Here is a 17,722-nt window from a genome sequence, read left to right on the forward strand (position 1 = left end):
TATGCATTTGAAAATATTATTCTGAGAGGGACCCATGCACGTCAGCAGGTTGCAGTGTGGGTCCAGCCTTCCTGCCTTTTGCCCTGTTCTTGCTGTTCCTCTCTGTTGGGTGTGGTCCCCTTCCGAAAAACAGGAAGTCTCCTTGACTCATGTCAAAACCCTGCATGTCACAGTTTTTGGGTGATTTAGCTTGGACTTCTCCTTAGCTATCCAGTGTCAGAAAGGATCAGGCTCCTAGTGGTTCACTCACAGTTTCTCCCCACACTGGTAACAGTTAACCACCCACTCTTGAAAACGTATGTCCCTGTTTCTTCCCAACATCCTTCCACTACTGTGGTCCACAGGGTTCAAAGATGTTTGGTGATTTGCCCAGACCTTGCAATTCAAAGGAGGGTGAGGCTGGGATTGCTGTTTCCCACTAGTGTGTGTTCCCTACTCTGGAAAACCTTGGATTCTCTTTATTTGCCTGCAGATGGTCTCTCTCATTGTGTCCCTTCTCCCTCCAGTCCCAGGCCCCAAGAGCATAGGGGCCCTCTCATGATTGGTGACTTCATAGAAGTGGAAGTTCTTCTTTTGCTTCTCTTTGTTGTTCTGGGTTGATTTCAGAGAAGACACAAGAGTTAGAGGTTTCTCTTCTGCTATCTTTAATAGGAAATCTTTTTAGCTTCTTTCCGTAACTTTTAAAAAGTTGCTGAAATTCATTATAATAGAGACAATACAGAATTGCATGTAGTGGAAATGTCTCCTTCTTACCATATAGTGACCTCTTTTAGGGATGATATCAGAAGCAAAAATGTGATGTGTGTCTATTTTCCAGTCTTTTCTATATATTTATATAAACATTTAAAGTATCCAATCCATCCACAATTTATATAGATGTAGCTGGTAAAGTGAAATGTAATTGCTTACTTTTAACTGAGTGCTAGGAGTAGCACTTGTACTACAGTTTTTCTTTACTCTCTTCTGGGTTAAATGAGAGAGAGGGAAAATCAGGGGTGGAAATGTATAAAACAACTGATTTTCTTCTTTTTTACTGTATAAAATATATATAACATGCAATTTACCATTTTAATAATTTCTAAGTGTACCGTACAGCAGTGTAATGTACATTCACATTGCTGTGCACCATCCATCTCCAGAACTCTTCTTCTATTTGTTTGTTTTTGGTCATGCTGTGTGGCTTGCAGGATCTTAGTTCCCTGACCAGGGATCAAACCCATGCCCCCTGCAGTGGAAGCACAGAGTCCTAACCACTGGACCACCAGGGAATCCCAAGAACTCTTCATCTGGCAAAACTGAAACTTTGTACCCATGAAACAATGAGTCCCCATTTCCCCCTCCCCTGGGTCCCTGCCAACCACCATTCTTTCTGTTTCTGTGAATGTGACTATTCTAAGAATCTTATATAAGTGGAACAGTATTTGTTCTTTTGTGACTGGCTTATTTCACTTAGCGTAATGTCATCATGGTCATGTTGTAGTATACTGAGGAATTGCTGATAAGGAGGGCGGACTCTAATTTATAGGCAAATTTTCAACTGTGCAGAAGGTCAGCATCCCTTAACCCCTGCCAGTTGTTTAAGGGTCAACTGTACTTCTGAGTAGTAGTTTATCTATTTTCCTCTCAAAATGTTTATCTGTTTTCCTTCTGGTTTCGAGTTTGCAGTAAAAGCTCCTAGATTTGCTTCAACTTGGAATGTGTCTTCCAGAAACACAATAGGGAGCACTGACGGGTGGGGGGCGGAATCATTTAAAAGTAGATGAGAGAGTAAGCCATAGTTGGAACCCCATGACAAGGGTCTCTGACCCTAATGCTGTTTATAAAAAGTAATTCTAGAGAAAAGCTTATGAACACAGAAAAAGGGAAAGCTAAATGGGAACAAAGAAACTGATTCCAAATATGATTCATGGGATGTTTGTGTGGAGGACTTGTCTCTTAAAAAGCAGGACTTGACAACTTTTTTCACAATTGTCAGCCAAATCTTCTTTAATCCATTACTCAGAAAGTGTAGAGGTCCAAGAATTGGGGGTCTTTGAAACACTTGGGCTCATAAGCCCATGGAAACCCATCTCAACTGGGGATGGTGACTGCCAGGACAAGGGTGTGTTCCCAGCATTCTGAGCCCCAGGGAAATACACCTTGTGGGAAAGAGGGAAGAGCACAGTTGCAACATAAAGTGATTATGCCAGGCTTCTCCCTACAAAAGATCCCGAAGACTCAGTAATGCTAAATTGTAACTTTATTTTCAAAAATTGAATTTGTCTTTGTGAAAATTCAAATTGTGCATCACTGCCCCTTCCTGCCACATAATGTTTCTGCCATGTGATTTGCCCAACAGTCACTTTCAGTTTAAAATGCAGTCTCTTTCTAAGAAAGCTCAGCTGCCTTGGGACTCTCTACCTCCTGTCTCTTCTCTTCTCCCTAGTAGGGGAAGGGTGTCTGGCTGCTGGGCTGATCTCTGTCCTTTCTGGGCCCCTCTGAAATCTCCCCTGGGTACCAGCGTCCTTCCCAGCTGCTTCTGGCACCACATCCTCATCCTAGTCTTAGGTGCCTTGGAATTTCTGGTTGTCCCAGAATGCATACTCCCTCCTTGGGTCTAGGCCAGGTAGGGTTTTGTGAATATGTCATGGCCTGCCCACCTGGCATCTCAGGCACCATTTCCTTGTTTTAGAAGATAGACTTCTCTGGGAGGTGTGTACTCTCTCTGGGCTACATCTGGGACAGTGAGGCATGTTTTCCTCTATTCTCAGATCCCCTGCATCCACTAGTAGTTTCTGTAACTCCTCATCCTGGGGCTTGGGCTGCAGGTATGCTGTTGGGCTTTTGGTCCTTACCCAGGGACTGTGTTAGTCAGGGCTCTCCAGAGAAACAGATGTATGTGTGTGTGTGTGTGTGTGTGTGTATAATATACTGAATGTTTGTGTCCCTTCAAAATCCGTATGTTGAGACCTAATCCCCAGTGTGATTATTATTTAGAGGTGGGGCCTTTGGGAGGTGATTATGTCTGAGAGGGGAACCCCTATGAATGCAATTAGTGCTCTTCTTATAAAAGATCCCAGAGAGGTCCCTCACTCCTCCTGCAAAGTGAGGACAGAGTAAAAAGATGACCTTCGATGAATCAGGAAGCAGCCCTCATCACTCATTGAATCTGCTGGCACCTTGATCTTGAACTTCCCAGCCTTCAGAACAATGAGAAATAAATGTTTGTTGTTGAAGTCACCCATTTTTTTAGTATGGTATTTTTGTTACAGTAGCCTGAACACACTCAGACAATATATATGTACATATATATATATTGTGTGTATATATATATATATGTATATATATCACATTTATATATATGTAACTATGTCTATATTTATATCAACATCTATATCTATCTATCTATCTATCTATCTTGAGGGATTTTAAGTATTTGGCTCATGTGATTGTGCAGGCTGGCAAGTCTGAAATCTGCAGGGCAGGCTGGAGACTCAGGGGAGAAGTTGATGTTGCATTGTTGAGTCTGAAGGCAAACTGCAGGCAGAATTCCTTCTTTCTTGGGGGATCTCAGTCTTTTCTCTTAATGCCTTCAACTGATTATGTGAGGCCTAACCACATTATGGTGGGTAACCTGTTTTACTCAAAATCTACTGATTTAAAAGTTAATCTCATCTAAAAAATACCTTCACAACAGCATCCAGACTGGTGTTTGGACAAATGTCTGGGTACCATGGCCTGGCCAAATTGACACATTAAATTAACCATTGCAGGGACTCTCCAGTCTCCTGTTGAAATGTTCATGTTCTTTGAAATTGTTCTCGTATCACCTTACAATCTTCCCTGTGCTATAGTTTATGAGATAAAATTTATTTTATGAATTCATGAATGCTCATGCTATTTGGAGCTCAACGAAGATTTTCTCTCTCAAAAAGCCTACATTCTTTCATAAAAGCCTTCCATTCAAGACCATTGTTCTACCTTGAAATTCAGAGCTGGCTGATAACTCCTTATTTTGTGGCCATGCTGCCACAGGGAAAAACTATGATGAGCAAATGGTGAGGAAATGGTAGCAGCTGACAGCTAGGGTCTTTTGTAGAACTATTTAACAATCCTCAGGACACTGATGCCCACCCGTTAGCCCAGGCACAAGTCGATAGCCATGCTACACCTGTACTGGTGAGTATTAGCTCAGTGTTGACCTCAGGGAAATCAAAACTCACAGAGAAGAATAGTCAATCATACCTCACCTCAACAATGGCATCTATGTATAAGTTGCCTTTGGATTTAAGGAACAGAGAAACCATATTAATTGGCTTAAACACCCGAGCATTTCACTGTTGGGCTGGTTGCTTCAGTGGACATGTTTCTTCCATCTCTGGCTCTGCCATCCTTAGAGTCTTTTATGTTCCCTTATAGTCATTAAATGGCCACAGCAGTTCCAGGCATCATAACCTGATGTGACCACATCTATTGGCAGTAAAGGACCAAACCTTATGGAAAGTCTTTCTTCAGAGCACAGACTGTTTTATATGAAGTCCTGGTCTTATAACCAGAACTTACTCACCAGCCCACTCCTTAAACAATCATTATTAGGAGAGCAGGATCCAATTATTGGGTTATATAAACCCCCCTTAATTTGGAGAAAAGAATTAACTTTTCCCTAGTCCTGTAAGGAAAAAGTGAAATCTTGCACAAAATTGGGGTCCTTTTAGCAAGGAAGAAGGCAGAATAACAAGCAAAGCATGGTGATTTTTTTCCCTGATTAGTTATTATACATGATTAGAGTATATTTTCAAAATTCTGGAATGACATTTGAACACTGCTTTCTACCTTACATTTCCCTCTCAGGTATTGTTTGATTGATCTGCTGTCTCTCTCTCTGGCCTCAGCATCTGGATTCCTCACTGCTCCTGCATGCACCCTGGCCCTTAATAACATGCAGAGCTTTAGACTCAAGTCTTGCTATCCTGCCCTTACTTCAGTGGGAGTAGGTGCCTCTCTTTCATCTCTTGGAGCATTTTGCACATAATTCTGTAAAAATGGTAGTAACAGGAGCTACCCATGGATGCCAGCTTCTTTGATTCAGGCTGTGTTCCAAAGGCCTCACATCTACCCATTTGCTCTGTCCTTATGACAACCATCTCCTACTGGTGCTATTGTCACCCCCATTTCACAGATGAGGAAACTGAGGCATGAAGTAGCATACCAGTGCCCCTCTGTTAGACTTGGATGCTTTTCCTTCTTGCTCCAAGTTTTCTGCACTCTCCTGGGGGTGCTGAGTGCTTCTCACTCACCATGCTCTATGGAACTCATGCCACTGTTGGACTGTGGTCCTGCAGCCATGTTGAGAGCTAGAAAAGCAGGTCTGGGTGTCTCTCTCTCCTCCAGCTCCTCTTGGGTAAGGCAAGGTGCTTTTCAGCTTTGTGTTCATGCCTGACACACACTAGGTACTCCATAAGTGTTAGTTGAACAAGTAAGTCAGTGAGTCAGAGAGCAGAATTTGTGCCCATCCAAAGGAATTTAAATCAGGATCTTGAAGAGATATCTGCTCCCATGTTCATTGCGGCATTATTCACAATAGCCAAGATGTGGAAACAACCTTGTCCATAATAGAAGAATGGATAAAATGTCCATAAATAGAAGAATGGATAAGACAAACAAAGCGTCCATCAATAGATGAATGAATAAAGATGTGGTATATATATACAATGGAATGTTATTCAGGCATGACAAAGAAAGAAATCCTACCATTTGCAACAACATGGATGGATCTTGATGACATTAATAAATAAATGAGACAGGAAAGATAAATACTGAATGAAATCACTCATGTGGAATTTAAAATAGTCATTGAAACAGAGTAGAATGACAGTTGCCAGGGGCTAGGGAGAGGAAGAAAAGGGAAAATATTAGTCAGAGGGTGGGCAGTTTCTATTATGCAAGATGAAAAAGTCCTAGAGATCTGCTGTAGAACATAGAGCCTGTAGCTAATAATACTGCATTGTGGACTTCCCTGGTGGCACAGTGGTTAAGAATCCACCTGCCAATGCAGGGGACATGGGTTCGAGCCCTGGTCCAGGAAGATCCCACATGCCATGGAGCAACAAAGCCCGTGTACCACAACAACTGAGCCTGTGCTCTAGAGCCCACGAGCCACAACTACTGAAGTCCGCATGCCTAGAGCCCGTACTCTGCAACAAGAGAAGCCACTGCAATGAGAAGCCCGTGCACCACAACGAAGGGTAGCCCATGCCTTGCTGCAACTAGAGAAAGCCTGTGCTCAGCAATGAAGACCCAACACAGCCAAAGATAAATAAATAACTAAATAAATGTATATAAAAAATACTGTATTCTGTACTTAATATTTGGTAAAAGGGTAGATCTTATATTGTGTTCTCACAACACACAAAAAATCATAATCATAATAGGGTGGGGAGAAACTTTGGGAGGTGATAAATATGTTTATAGCCTTGATGGTGGTGATGGTTTCACAGGTATATACTTACCCTTAATAAAGTGGTCAAAAATATAACAGTCAATTGTTATTGTACTGTCTGCAGACTGCCTCCATGTGACGGCTTGAAAGTGCATGGGATTTGCAGTCTGATGGCCAGGTTATGCTCTCAATTCTCTATTTTCCAGCTCCGGTAGTATTCTCCAACGTACTTCCCTCTCTGTCAACAAAACACTCACGTGGCTGCTGTCAGAGTTACAGGGAACATCCACTGAGTAGCAGTTGAATTTCCTCCCATTCTCTACCCCAGTGGCCACGGAGGAGAGGCCGACATCTCTGGCTACAACCAGTCTCAGCTTTGAGAACTTCAGTTTGGAAAATCCAGTGATGTGAGTAATCGTTAGTCTCTGCCTTTGTCTGTGATGCAAGCCTGTTCACTCCATAGTGAGACCACATCCTTCCTGCTGGGCTGTGACTGCTATAAAATTCATCTAGTTTCCTCTCCGGCTGTTCCTGAGGCTGGCATCTGGGTGAGTCCAGCTCTGTGGAGCGGGATGGCTGAAATGGTCTTGGGAAGAATGGGGAGATTGTGTCAAGGGCCAGAACTTGACTAGAGATTTCTTTTGCCAGCCTTCAGGTCTGTCCTTCAACAGTGCTTCTGGAATGTTCTTTTATGTTTATCAGTATTTGGGTGCTATGTGTGCGAGTGCGAGTGTGTGTGTGGGGGGGACGGGGGGTGAGGACAGGAGCAGCAACCACTGCTTACACCCATGACTCCAGCAGATTTGCCAAGCATTCCCCCAGGGAGAGGATAGATGGGATGCATAAAAGCAAATGAGTATTTTAGAAACCAAGGGACAGAGAAGGTAAAGGTCAGAGTGAGGTGCACTAGGGTTAGGGATAGGGGAGCACAGAGGAAAGGCAGAGTCCTGATGTGGATGGAAAGATCAATGGAATGGGACCTGGGAGGGTCTGCAGAGCTGGTGGATCTGTCTGGAGTGCCCCCTCCCCTCCTGCCACCTGCCAGATGCATAGGGAATGTATTTGGCATGGGGTGTATGAGGCCAGGAGTGGAGAGGCAAGAATGAAGATAGAAGGAGAGATGAACATGTTTGAGATGTCTTGAACATTAAACTGTGTTCTTTATAAATTCCATTTTGGAGAGTTCCAAAGCTTCGTAGGGCCCCTCCCTTCCTTTAACATCACTTATGTCTTTGGGCTAATGTTGTGCTTTTCCAAATTCAGTAATATGAAGGGATAAATTCCAAACAAAACCAATGTGTTCATCCATCTAAAATCTAGGAGATGTGTATGATCAAAAGATATAGCAGCTTATTTCTAGTCTTTGTGGAGCTCAAACTCTAGTTAGGAAACTGAGTTGTTGAACACTATAATGAAAGACTCTGTGTGATAAAACCTGGGAAAATGTCTTTGCTTTTTAACCATTTATTTTTATCATCTTCGATAATTTTTCCTCCTATCTGACTGAGATACCTACTTAAGTGGTGGAAGAAACGGTCTCACACTTTTTAAGCTGAGAAAATGCAACGTTAGGGGCAAGACTTAGAAATCAATGACCCTGGTCTAAATCCTGGCTTTGTCCCTCCTGGCTGTGAAACCCTGGGCAAGTCACTTAGCCTAAGACTCAGTCTCTACTTCCATACCATGGGACTAGGAATATAATCTTTGGGCTTTGTGCATCAGTGCAGCACCTAGCCCATGAGATGCTCTCAATAAATGTGAGTTCTAATAATTATTATAATTGTGATTTTTGTAAAGAGACATTAAAGAAATATATGTGTTTATTATTCTCCCTTATCACCCCAAGTTCCATCCCATTTCAGTTTTTATCAATCAGTGGACTGATAAAAGGGCTATTGCAGACCATCCTCTCCTCTACATGCTTTTATGTTCTCTCTCCTTTTCTCTCTCTAGACATATGCTGCTCTGTTATCACCATAATTACTCATTCCTGGCATCCCTCTTTTGTCCCTTACTCATCTTTCCTTGGTTCAAAACAGAAACAAGAAACCAGAGTCTTTCAGTTGGAAGGAATGTAAAAAACATATTTTCCACTCTGTCATTTTATAGACGAGGAAACTGAAGTTGAAGAATAGTGAAGAATTTGTCCAAGGTCACACATAGCCAGTGATCAGTGGGACCAAAGTTCTCTTGGTGATACATCAAGGTGGCATCAGGAAGTGGCTTAAGATACACATTGCAATGTTAATGTGACTGTGTTTGTGGGTTTAATTGTTTCTCTCCACAGGGGCACTTTTTTTCCATGGCTCAGGACACACTCCTGGGTCAAGTCAATAGGAAAACTCTCTGGTAAGTATTTGACTCACTTTTCAAAACTAAAGATGGCAACTCGTTAGAGTCTGGTGATTTTCTTTTTCCTTTCAATCTTCTGGGTTTTTGACAGTTTAGTTCTCTCTGAGGGTAGACTTCTTAAAAGACTTCTTATCCATATGCTGTTTTCACCACCCGGTTCCCCAGTGTGGACCTATGCCCAAGGACTCTGACCAGGGCTGCAGATGAGCATGGCAAGCGTCCGCTGCAAGCTGGCTCGTTACCTGGAGGATCTGGAAGACATAGACTTTAAGAAATTCAAGATGCACTTAGAAGACTATCCTAGTCAGAAGGGCTGCACGTCACTTCCTCGGGGTCAGACAGAGAAAGCAGATCACGTGGATCTAGCCACTCTGATGATTGATTTCAATGGAGAGGAGAAAGCATGGGCCATGGCCAAGTGGATTTTTGCTGCAATCAACAGGAGAGACCTTTACGAGAAAGCTAAGAGGGATGAGCCAGAATGGGGTGAGTGGAAGGAAGACAGTATATTTTTTTAAATTGTGATAAGATACATATAATATAAAACTTACTGTCAACCATTTTAAAGTGTATGATTCATTGGTGTTAAGCACATTCACACTTTTGTGCAATCGATCTCCAGAAATCTTTTCATCTTGCAAAACTCTGTATCCATTAAACAACTATTCCTCATTCTACCCTTCCCTCAGCCCCTGGCAACCTCTTTCTGTTTCTATGAATTTGACTATTCCAGTACCTTTTATAAGTGGAACCATACAGTATTTGTCTTTTTGTGTCTGGCTTATTTCACTCAGCATAAACATCCTCAAGCTTCACCCATGTTGTCACATATGGCAGGATTTCATTCCTTTCTAAGGTGGAATAATATTTTGTGGTATGTATATACCACAGTTTGTTCATCCATTCATCCATCAATGGACTTTCTGGTTGCTTCTAGCTTTTGATTATTGTGAATAATGCTGCTATGAACATGGCTGTACAAATCTCTTTGAGACCTTGATTTCAATTCTTTTGGGTATATGCCCAGAAGTGGAATTACTGGATTACATGGTAATTCTAGTTTAATTTTTTGAGGAATGTTTTCCGTAATGGCTGCATCATTTCACACTCCCACTAGCAGTGTACAATTGTTCTAATTTCTCCACATCCTTACCAACACTTATTTTATATATATACTTATATTTTTTTGATAGTAGCAGTCCTAATGGGTGTGAGATGGTATCTCATTGTGGTTTTGACTTGCATTTCCCTATTGACGAGTGACATGAGCACCTTCTCATGTGCTTGTTAGTCATTTGTTTATCTTTGGAGAAATGCCTGTTCAAGTCCCTTTCCCATGTTTTAATTGGGTTGTTTGTCTTTTTTGTTGTTGACTTGTAGGAGTTCTTTATATATCCTGGATATTAACCTCTCATCAGATATATGATTTGCAAATTTTTCTCCCATTCTATGGGTTGCCTTTTCACTCTGTCGATGGTATCCTTTGACAAATCAAAGTTAGTATGTTTGTTTGTTTTGTTTGTCTGTTTAAATTTAATTAATTAATTTATTTTTTGGCTGTGTTGGGTCTTTGTTGCAGTGCGCGGGCTTCTCACAGCGGTGGCTTCTCTTGTTGCGGAGCACAGGGTCTAGGTGCATGGGCTTCAGTAGTTGTAGCACTTGGGCTCAGTAGTTGTGGCTCGTGGGCTCTAGAGCGGAGGCTCAGTACTTGTAGTGCACGGGCTTAGTTGCTCTGCGGCATGTGGGATCTTCCTGGACCAGGGATCGAACCCGCGACCCCGGCATTAGCAGGCGGATTCTTAACCACTGTGCCACCAGGGAAGCCCAGTATGTTTGTTTTTTAATCACTTGTTTTATTATCTTGGTTTCATCTTCTTTTTTCTTCTCATGATAGTGCTATGAGAAGATGGAGGAAAGCAGTTTACTTTTTTCTAACTCATTTAAAAACCTAAGTCAGGGCTCACATACCACTAGGAATCTTCTCTGATTAGTTACACTTTATCCAAATCTCCCCTGTGCCTGAAACTTCCTCCAGGTCCCCATCTAGCTCCTCATGTGTCTGACTGCTTAGTCAACAAACTTGAATCTCTGCTTCCCATGGCTCGGGGGGCAATCATCTCTCACCTTATAGAGCTATGTAATTTCTTGGGAAAAGCTTTTCCTATGGGCATTACTTTGGGTGTTGGAATGATCAAAGAAATACTCTTCATCCTTGTGGACATGCTGAGGGTGAGGTTCTTCCTTCTGGCTCTGGTTCTGAGCAAGGGAAGGGTACAGGGATGGGCTCAGAGGAATCTAGAAAATCACAGGATGATGATGTTGAGCTAGCGGAAAGGGGGAATAAAAATGAATCAGCGTTTCTGAAATGGTCAGACAAAAATGGTGGTGTGTATGTAGTATATCCATGCGATTTGAAGACAGTTTTATATATTTAAACTTCTGTTTTCTAATGAATGTTTACCCTGTTTACCCTGTTTTTTCTTCCAACCTGGTACTGTCCATATTGGCATGTCTAAAGTCAATTAAAATGTATTTATACTGGCAAAAAAAATGAATCATCAGGTCAGAAGCACGGTGAACTGGGGAAGCAATATGGGTCTATTGAGGGAGATAAAAATAATATGGGGACATGAGGGCAAGGGCATACACCAGTGGGATGTTATAAACAAATTGCGTATAATAACACAGTTATAAATGTGTCAGTACTTACATACTCAGTAACCTTTTTAAAGTATAATAATCATAGTGGCAGAAGTAGTTCACTAAGCAGTTTTTGTGGATTTTATTCATTCTTCACAAGAACCCCAGGAAGCCTGTGCTTTTTCAAATGAACTTTCAGTTTTATTATACTGAGTGAAATAAGCCAGTCACAACCCCTGGTGGTTGCCAGGGGCTGCAGGGAATAGGGAATGAGAATTGTTGTTAAATGGGTATAGAGTTTCATTTTTACAAGATGAAAAATAATTCTGGAGATTGGTTGCACAACCATGTGAAGTGAGCCTGGAAAAGGTTTTGGTTGTCCATGACTCTGTTCTAATCAGAGCGAAGACTGGGATTCAATGCCAAGTGTGTCTTTGGTGGAAGCCTGGCTCTTAACCACTGTGCCATTTGGCTTCTACATCTGGGTTTTGGGGTGGAGGAATTATAACTAGGGTTAGAAGTTTTTTGTTTTTATGGGGGGTACTGGCTAGGGTTAGGTTTTAGGTAAGAATTAATTTTAGTCTTGGTTTGAGTTAATGTTTAGATTTTGTTTTGTGGTTTTGTGTGTGTTGGATTAACAGCATTGCCATTCAGAATAAGTAGACACCTATCAGGAATCCTTTATGTAGCTCTTCGGTTCCTGCCCACCTAAAGTTTTCTGTCCCATGTGTTTCCCTTGGTGCCTAGCTCTTGTTCTACTGTGTCTAATTTCTCCTATAAGATGCTTCTTTGGAATATGTTTTTCACTGATTGTTTAGATCTGTGATTCTCAACTGTGGATGCATGTTGGAGCTTTTAAAATATAGTGGTGCCTGGGCTCCACCTCAGAGAACTGACAAAGGATCACTGGGGGTGGAGTCCTGGAATCAGTGTTTTTAAAGCTTTCTAGGTGAATCTAAAGTCAGCCAGGATTCTGAATACTGAAATAGAGAAATAGACATAAGCCAGATTGGTTATTCTTACTCTTGAAGACTCAGGATATGGGTAAGATGAATTTCAGGTGTTTGGAGTCAAGGAAGGATGATATTGCTGGCCTTTAGCCATCTTGAGGATATTGGAAAGTGTGTGGGATGGCCTTAAAACCAGAGCACCAGGGAGGCAGTCTGCCAAAGACAAATGAGGATAAGAAACCTTGATGCCTCACATGTTTACTGTTTGATTTCCAGGCTTGGGAGACAGATTCCAAGACTGGATACAGTGTGGACATAATTCTGGGTGGTATCCATTGCTTTGAAATTAGGAGTACAGGAATGCCCCCAACTGGACGTTCAACTGAGCTGTATTCTGGTTTAGGAATGTTCAGGGCAGGTGCCTTTGACCTGTGCCAGGTGTTAGATATTGGATCTCAATGACCACTTTAATCAGGAGTCCTGGGTTTTGACACTTTGAATTTTTCTTCCTTTTACTCTCAGACAATGCAAATGTTTCTGTGATAAGCCAGGAGGAAAGCCTTGAAGAGGAGTGGATGGGTTTACTGGGGTACCTTTCCAGAATCTCTATTTGTAAAAAAAAAAAGAAAGGTAAGCAATGGGGGTGGCACTTCTAGTTGGGTTTGGAGACCTGGTTCTGTAGGTACTTGAAGCTAGGAAGGTGGATAACTTGGTGATCCTAACATGTTCCTGCCCCTTGGGGTGAAAAGTCCTGTCTCAGGAAATCCACTTCAGCTTAAGAAATAGATTCATGTTTGCATGGCTCCTTGGAGTCCCAGAACCAAGGGGAGGCAATTGAGTGTTTCAGGTTTTATCAGGCATGAGCTGTAGACTACCTAAAGGAGTAAGATTGAATAAAAAGGATCTTCTGGCCAGGGCCAGTTCATATGGTGCTTTGCTGTTCTTTTGTTTAACCGTGTCTAGGAAGATTTTGACACCCTAGATTTTCTGGGGCTGTTCATACCCAGGCAGTGGAGAGAAACTGCAACCCCCATTCCTCAATTCCAGTTACCATTCCTTATAGACCACCGGCCCTTGTTGATAGCTCATCTCTGGTGGATGTGCTCAGGCTTCTTCCAAAATCTAACTTTCTGTCTCTGCCACAGATTACTGTAAGAAGTACAGAAAATATGTGAAAAGTAGATTCCAGTGTATCAAAGACAGGAATGCCCGTCTGGGTGAGAGCGTGAACCTCAACAAACGCTTCACCAGGCTGCGTCTCATCAAGGAACACCGGAGCCAGCAGGAGAGAGAGCATGAGCTCCTGGCCATTGGTAGGACCTCAGCCAAGATGCGGGATGGCCCCGTGAGTTCCATGAACTTGGAATTGCTTTTTGATCCTGAGGACCCACACTCTGAGCCTGTGCACACGGTGGTATTCCAGGGAGCAGCGGGCATTGGGAAAACAATACTGGCCAGGAAGATCATGTTGGACTGGGCGTCAGAGGAACTTTACCAGGACAAATTTGACTATTTGTTTTACATTCACTGTCGGGAGGTGAGCCTTGGGATGCAGAGGAGCCTGGGGGACCTGATCGCCAGCTGCTGCCCTGGCCCAAACCCACCCATAGGCAAGATTGTGAGCAAGCCTTCCAGGATCCTCTTCCTTATGGATGGTTTTGATGAGCTTCAAGGTGCCTTTGATGAGCATACAGAAACACTCTGCACGAATTGGCAGAAGGTGGAGCGGGGAGACATTCTCCTGAGCAGCCTCATCAGAAAAAGTCTGCTTCCCGAGGCCTCTCTGCTCATCACCACAAGACCTGTGGCCCTGGAGAAACTTCAGCACTTGCTGGGCCGGGCTCGTCATGTGGAGATCCTGGGTTTCTCAGAGGTCAAAAAGAAGGAATATTTCTTTAAGTATTTCTCAGATGAGCAGCAAGCAAGGGAAGCCTTCAGGCTGATTCAGGAGAATGAGATCCTCTTCACCATGTGCTTTATTCCCCTGGTCTGCTGGATTGTGTGCACTGGGCTGAAACAGCAGATGGACAGTGGCAAGAGTCTTGCTCGGACATCCAAGACCACCACTGCAGTGTATATATTCTTCCTCTCCAGTTTGTTGCAATCCCAAGGAGGGAGCCAGGGGCACCACAACTCTGCCACCCTCTGGGGTCTCTGTTCATTGGCTGCAGATGGAATCTGGAACCAGAAAATCCTGTTTGAGGAGTGTGATCTCAGGAATCATGGCCTGCAGAAGGCAGATGTGTCTGCTTTCTTGAGGATGAACCTATTCCAAAAGGAAGTGGACTGTGAGAAATTCTACAGCTTCATCCACATGACTTTCCAGGAGTTCTTTGCTGCCATGTACTATCTGCTGGAAGAGGAGAATCAGGGGGAGATGAGGAACATGCAGCGGAGTACTTTGAAGCTTCCCAACCGAGATGTGAGGGTCCTTCTCGAAAACTATGGCAAGTTTGAAAAAGGGTATCTGATTTTTGTTGTCCGCTTTCTCTTTGGCCTTATAAACCAGGAGAGAACCTCCTACTTGGAGAAAAAACTGAGTTGCAAGATCTCTCAGAAAATCAGGCTGGAGTTGCTAAAATGGATTGAAACAAAAGCCAAAGGCAAGATGCTACAGATTGAGCCCAGCCAGCTGGAATTGTTCTACTGTTTGTATGAGATGCAGGAGGAGGACTTTGTGCAAAGGGCCATGGTCTATTTCCCCAAAATTGAGATCAAGCTCTCCACCAGAATGGACCATGTGGTTTCTTCTTTTTGTATTGAGAACTGTCGCCACATGGAATCACTTTCCCTGAGATTGCTCCGTAACTCATCCAAGGAGGAGGAGGAGGAAGAGGAGGAGGAGGAAGAGGAGGAAGTTCAACACTCTGATGTGAACAATTGTGTCCTCTCTGATCCTCATGTTGCATATCCTCAGCGGTAAGGAGATTCTGCTTCAGGCAGGTGGTAGTATATGTCTTCTATTTTCTAACCACCTATCTCTTGGCACTTGCTCTCTCTCCTTCCTTCTCAACTGTCTTGCAAATACAGTTGCCACAGCTACATAATAATGCCACCACCACTCATTTCTACCAGACTCCTTCATTGGCATATATTGACTAGTAGAGAAAGGGTAGGTGGACAAACGCCATGAGAAAAAAGCCAATGAAACAAAAAGCAAATGTTTGGTGGATGCCAATTTAGCACAAGGCATTCTGTGGGGGAAAGAATGGAATAAAAATGTTCATAAACTCAAATTGCTTGTAAAGTACTTGGGGCTTTAGTGCATAATACCCTATCAGTACCTAAGGGGCAAAACAACCCCTTTGACTCTGCCCAGGAACACAGAGGACAGAGGGCCCTCAGTGTTGGATGCTTGGGGGAGGTTTATTGGAGGAGTGAAGTTTGAGCCTGCCGTGAAGGACTGATAGGATGTGCGTGAGTGGAAGAGAAGGTAAAGGGATTTGTGCAATGGGTTCTTGTATGAAGAAAGCATGAATATGGTCTGAGGAAGAGTACTTATGTTGGAGAAAATGGGGAGGGATATGGTTTCACTGGAAAAACCAATGAGGGGAAATCGAGGGAAATAGGGCTGGAAAGGAGAGAGTGCTCCAAGGCCCCCACCTTGTGTTTGCAGCCAGGCATTCATCAACAGCACCCCCTTCAGGGTCTGTTCACCCACTTGCTAGGGGTTTGGACGCCAGTTGCTGTGTGTGTACAGTGAAGGGATTGAGTTCCTTGACTTCTAAGTCCTTGCACAGAAACTGCCACTGCTACAGTGGCTGTGGGGAGGTGGCTGCTCTGTGAATGCTTGGGTTTAACCGCTATAGAAGACACTTGACATAGGACAAAATTAAGGAGAAAGAGAGCTGAGCCTTTCACTGGCAGCAATACATTTTCAGCTCCCTCTCTTTGCCTCAGCACCACTACCAGGATGACTTTTCTATTTACTGTCGGGTCATCAAGGACCACCCGCTGGGGTTTCAGTGGTGGCTAAGACCAAGGTCCTGCTCACAGCGACTTACAGTTGGGTTGTGGGGACAAGCAGGAAACAAGGGCAGTTGGTAGAGAGGATGGGCTTTGGCAAGAGCACTGGTGGAGTGCACCTGAAGCACATGGGTGGAGCCCTTGAACAGCCGGACCCTGAACGATGGGGCATGAGAGAGCCATGAATGTGCAAAGGGCAGCCCAGATTGAGGGAACAGTGGGTTCAAAGGGTGGGAGGTGGGAAAGCAGGGTACATTTTGACAATGGCAAATAGTTCAGAATAGCTAGAAAGAAGATGGGAGAGGGAGAGAAAGAGAGAGGGGGACTAAGAGAAAAGGATCTGCTCTCTAGTGCTCTAAAATTGAAGCTGAGTAAACAAGACATCTGACAAAGATCACACAGCTGTGAGGAAGGCTGGCGGAGACTCAGACTAAAACTCCTGATGAAAAGCCTGATGCCCATCTTGCTAGATGACAGCTACCTTCTTCTGAGGGCAGGAGCTTGCTTTGCGTGTTCTAGAGCCTTCGAAGGGCCAGGAGCATGGGCATCCACCTGGTGCCTGTTAGAAGTACAGGACTGCAGGCCTGATCCTAGATCCATGGAGTCAGAATCTGCATTTTAACAAGAGCTGAACTTTGAAATCACCTGGAAATCTTTTTTTTTTAACATTTTTATTGGAGTATAATTGCTGTACAATGGTGTGTTAGTTTCTGCTTTAGCCACTATGGAGAACAGTATGGAGGTTCCTTAAAAAACTACAAATAGAACTACCATATGATCCAGCAATCCCACTACTGGGCATATACCCTGAGAAAACCATAATTCAAAAAGAGTCATGTACCAAAATGTTCATTGCAGCTCTATTTACAATAGCCAGGAGATGGAAGCAACCTAAGTGTCCATCATCGGATGAATGGATAAAGAAGATGTGGCACATATATACAATGGAATATTACTCAGCCGTAAAAAGAAACGAAATTGAGTTATTTGTAGTGAGGTGGATGGACCTGGAGTCTGTCATACAGAGTGAAGTAAGTCAGAAAGAGAAAAACAAATACTGTATGCTGACGCATATATATGGAATCTAAGAAAAAAAATGTCATGAAGCACCTGGAAGTCTTAAAAATATCAGTATGCTTGGTCCCACCTCAGAGATTCTGACTTTATTCCTATGGCCTGGCCTAGGGATTTTCGAGAGCACTGCTCATGCTATTGTGCAGCCAATGTGAGAACTGGTCTCTGGGTCACTTAGCAGAGTGTCCAGGGCCATGGGCAGGAGAGCCGACTGTTGAGGGAGGAGAAGGATGCCTGAGGGAAGGGCCAGAGGGTATTCACAGTCAGCCAAAGTCACAGGCTCTTTCTTAATTGTTTTTTACTTTTAATTTTGTTATTATTT

At 43.3% G+C, this 17,722-nt stretch overlaps 1 protein-coding gene across 1 annotated transcript in view; it reads left to right on the forward strand.

Moving 5' to 3' along the window:
- Window positions 1-8,973: 8,973 nt before the first annotated feature.
- NLRP3 (NLR family pyrin domain containing 3) overlaps window positions 8,974-17,722 on the forward strand; it is a gene marked incomplete at both ends in the record, with an annotated part of 64,421 nt that continues 55,672 nt past the window's right edge. Inside the window, 3 exons of the mRNA XM_079703591.1 lie at window positions 8,974-9,256; window positions 12,883-12,990; window positions 13,506-15,279. Of these exons, the coding sequence (XP_079559717.1) occupies window positions 8,974-9,256; window positions 12,883-12,990; window positions 13,506-15,279 (2,165 nt within the window). The remainder of the gene's footprint in view (window positions 9,257-12,882; window positions 12,991-13,505; window positions 15,280-17,722) is intronic.

The sequence above is a fragment of the Hyperoodon ampullatus genome (assembly GCF_949752795.1).
Source record: "Hyperoodon ampullatus genome assembly, chromosome: 4".
NCBI classification, from domain to species: Eukaryota; Metazoa; Chordata; class Mammalia; order Artiodactyla; family Ziphiidae; genus Hyperoodon; species Hyperoodon ampullatus.